Source organism: Merops nubicus, unplaced genomic scaffold (genome assembly GCF_000691845.1).
Source record: "Merops nubicus isolate BGI_N331 unplaced genomic scaffold, ASM69184v1 scaffold1793, whole genome shotgun sequence".
In the NCBI taxonomy this organism is placed as follows: domain Eukaryota; kingdom Metazoa; phylum Chordata; class Aves; order Coraciiformes; family Meropidae; genus Merops; species Merops nubicus.
Genome location: NW_008599351.1, coordinates 910 through 4530, shown reverse-complemented (window position 1 = coordinate 4530; position 3621 = coordinate 910). Strand labels below are relative to the sequence as shown.

The 3621-nt window shown below is 42.1% G+C and overlaps 1 protein-coding gene across 1 annotated transcript in view; it reads left to right on the top strand.

The window, feature by feature from the left end:
• LOC103770076 (cAMP-regulated phosphoprotein 21-like) overlaps positions 1–3396 on the top strand; it is a 4526-nt gene extending 1130 nt beyond the window's left edge. Inside the window, exons 3-7 of the mRNA XM_008937324.1 lie at positions 866–1071; positions 1451–1492; positions 1878–1919; positions 2791–2880; positions 3103–3396. Coding sequence (XP_008935572.1) covers positions 904–1071; positions 1451–1492; positions 1878–1919; positions 2791–2880; positions 3103–3111 — 351 coding nt within the window. The 5' untranslated portion in view covers positions 866–903 and the 3' untranslated portion in view covers positions 3112–3396. The remainder of the gene's footprint in view (positions 1–865; positions 1072–1450; positions 1493–1877; positions 1920–2790; positions 2881–3102) is intronic.
• Positions 3397–3621: the final 225 nt, after the last annotated feature.

The window sequence follows — 3621 nt, the reverse complement described above, 5'->3', positions numbered from 1 at the left end:
AATAATAATAATAATAGGCTTTAACTTTGAAAAGCCTTTAAAGCTTCTGTACAACAACCTATTGTGAGTGGGGAGTAAATGCAGCTCAGATCAGATATCTTCATTAGAAATACCTGCCAGGGGCTTCCTGTAGGATTTTCCTAGTGCTGGAGAGTGACATGGGGGGTTTGGGAAGAGGCTTAGAATTTTAATAATGGAGCTGTCAGGTTGATGCCTGAAAACGCTGACCCTGAGAGCATTATTGGCCAAATTTAGATTTCTTATGTATATTGAATTATTACCTCTTGAATTTTTATATATATATATTTTTAATTTAAACTGGTGGTGAGCACCATGGGCTTCTGCTAGGCACACAAAGCATGGCTGAGTGCTCCAGTGTTGTTGGTCACCCTTGGTGTTTATTTCTCTTTGTTTTGGCTATTTTTTATTGCCAAGTAAAAGAAGACTGGGGAAAAAAATATCTAGAGGAGGGAAGCATTAAGAGCTGGATGTCTGAATGGGTCCTTGATGCTGCTGAGCTCTGTCGTGGACAGTCCCTCATGGTCCTTGCCTACCCTCCCAGGGTGAGGGATCCCAGCACCTTGCCTGAAATCTGCTCTCCCCCAAGGCTGTTGGGATCAGAGCTCTGCTGCTTTACCCTTACACAGCCCTGCTGTTATCCAGTATTGTCCAGCCAGTGCCTCCCTTCAGCTGGGACACACACACGTAGCTCCCCACTCCTGAGCTGTGCATCTTGGTTTGCTTCTCAAAGGGAATACAATTGCTTACTTGGGGATTAAAGCAAACTGCCTAAATCAAAATTCACCCCTGGTGTTTTTCTGTGTGTGTGTGTATGTCTTCGTGTCGTGGTATCTTGACCTTTCAGGTCCTCAAATCTTGTTGTTTTAATTTCTGTCTGGAAGAATGTCCGAGCAAGGCAAATTGAACCAGGAGACAGGGGAGGAAGCTGTGAAGGAGCAGAAGATTCCCATCTCTGAAGGGAACCCAGACAACTGTATCCTTAATAAATCTGAGAGCTCAGAAGTGGAGGAGAAGGAGGAGAAGCCGAGTGATGCCAAGACAGAGCTGCAGGTAGGACAGTTAAATATCAGTGTGTGACCATTGCCTTTCCATTCCTATGTTCTCTTCCATTGCTTATACTTCCCCTATTTTTTTTTCCCCCTATCATAATTTTGTGTCCCTTTTATTTTATTGCTTTATTCAATTCGAATCCTTTTATCTCCCTATAAAATAAATGCTTTTGTTGGGTTTTTTTTATACCTTTCAAGTTCTTTAGGCTGCTGTCTGTGTTATTAATTTTTCTGAGAAGTTAATTTCTAGACCTCTCTGTTAAAGCTGGGTGAAATATTAGATTGTTTTCCCTCTTTGGGGATTTAGAAAGCTACCTTGATCTCATGAATTTCCAGGTAACACTAATGAATAATGACTTAATGTGTGGTTTGGTTTGTAGGTGTTACTGCCAACAAAAAGTTGTTATGCAAAGCCTAAGAAGGTAATTTGATAATCAAATGAGGGGTTTTAATCCTTTTTGCTCAATAGACTAGAAAAATAAAGGGGGAGACTGCAATTTAGGAGGAATTTGGAGAGGGGGAGCATTTACTTTATACCTTTTCTATACATTTTTATTCTCTGCAAAATGACAGAACACTCTGCAGTGGATTGTTGTTGTTTGTACCTGTTCCTAAAATGAATAACGTGAGCAGAGATGATTCTTGGTTTTCCCTGTTTTCCAGATTGGGTTTGGGGAAGCTGTTTTTGCAGTCAGCCACTGAATAAAGTATTATTTCAGGAGTGATTTAGTGTATTTATTGGTAATGCTGTTGCCATACAACGTTTCCACTGAAGCAATAACTGCTTCTCTTTTTTGCTCGGCCCAGAAACGAGGTGGGAATTTGAACCAGCAGAAAAAGAGGTCCAAGGTAAGGCTCCATCCCTGGAGTTGCATGCCATGGCAGGATAAAGGACTTAATCCAGTGTCTGTCTGCAGTTGCAATGATGGCCTTTCATCCCCTGGGTGGTGGCTGTTTGTTTGTATTTCTTTTAATTTATTTATTTTTCATTTTCTCTGCCTTACCCCATAGTCTTGCTGCACTAAGGTGGATGATTTCCTCTAGATGAAATGTCAGGCTCCCCTTTCTTTATCCATCATCTTTGTGTTCTGCAGGGCTCGCTGTGTGCTTGTGCCCATCCATGTACTTCTGTGCACCACTGGGGAAGGGAAAAGCTCATTCCTCCTGCTCTAGTAATTAATGGGTTTGAGGGATTGTATTTTAATAGATTAATCTTGGCATAAAGAGGCCGAGACTGACAAACTCCCTTGGGGAGGAAATTCTAGGAACTAAAAAACCAACCCCAAACACCTCCTTTTAATTTTCCAAATGCAGATCCATAAAAACTTGCATGTTTTATTGGCTGTGTTCAGTGCATGTAATACTACCAGGAGAAGAGGAGGGTGAGAAAACGCCCCTCAAAACCAAGTAGCAGAAGGAACCTTTGAGTTCCTGTTAAACTGCTTTCAGTAGTGGCTTATCTATTCTTTGCTGTTAAGGATTTTTGGTAGGAGTGAGTGAACTTCATCAGGAATGATTCAAAGCAGAGGCAGAAAACCTCCCACCTCCCCTGTGTGGGAAAAGGCTCGTTGCTTAGGATCCTTTTCTATCCGCATACAAAGGCAGATAAAATTGTCTTGTCCACAGGGGCAGGAGTTATTTGGGGGTATTTAGAAGCAGCTGATGTGGCTTGGGGTCAGTAGCAGTGTTCTCTGGTTTGTTTTCTCTCTCTCTTCTCCAGTCAGGAGCTAAAGGAAAACTCGTCCGGAGTCTTGCGGTGTGTGAAGAGTCGTCCCCTCGACCAGGAGCAGAAAACCTTCATGATAATCAGGTACACTTGCCATCATTGCTGTTAGCTGCATGGTTGACCTCCACCTTCAGTTGCATGATTACATTGCTTAATTGGCCATTTAACATTGTCTGTCTTGGGGGAAAAAGATGACTTCTGACAATGCCCAGGGTTTTTGTGACGTTATCTGGCTTAGCGTGAACTTGATTTGGAAAGATGAGGTTTGTACTCTATCACAGGGTGTTGTTTGCTTTTTTTTTCCAGACCCCCTGAAAATTTCAGCAAATGGAAAAGAATTCCAAAGAATTCAGGTTTTAAAATTGAAAAAGAGTAGTCACAATCAGAATATTAATATGTTCTTGTCTCTAAGGCTCTCTCTTTCGAGGCTGCACCAGATAGAGTTAAGAATATGCTCTGCTTTCTGGTTCCTCTGAGACTCCAGCTCATATCAGTGGCCCTATTCACATAAAATTCACAGGTCCTTCACTCTCTAAAATCTCTTGGTGGAGCCAAGGATGCCTCCTAACAAGTGGCATCTGTTTTATAAAGCCTTGGTGTGTTTTCCAGTGTTGAAAAGCGTGTGTTTGAGTGTATCTGTACTGGTGGTGTTGTATTCCCAGCAGCTGGTTGAGTTCTGTCCCCTGCACCCCTCACCTCAGACAACAGCGCTGGTGGCAGTCTGGGGTAAACTTCCAGAAATACTCAAAAAAAAAACAAAAATAAAGACCTCAAATACTCTTCTATGCTTGCCTGGTAAGAGCAAGGCTTGAAACAAAACAAAAC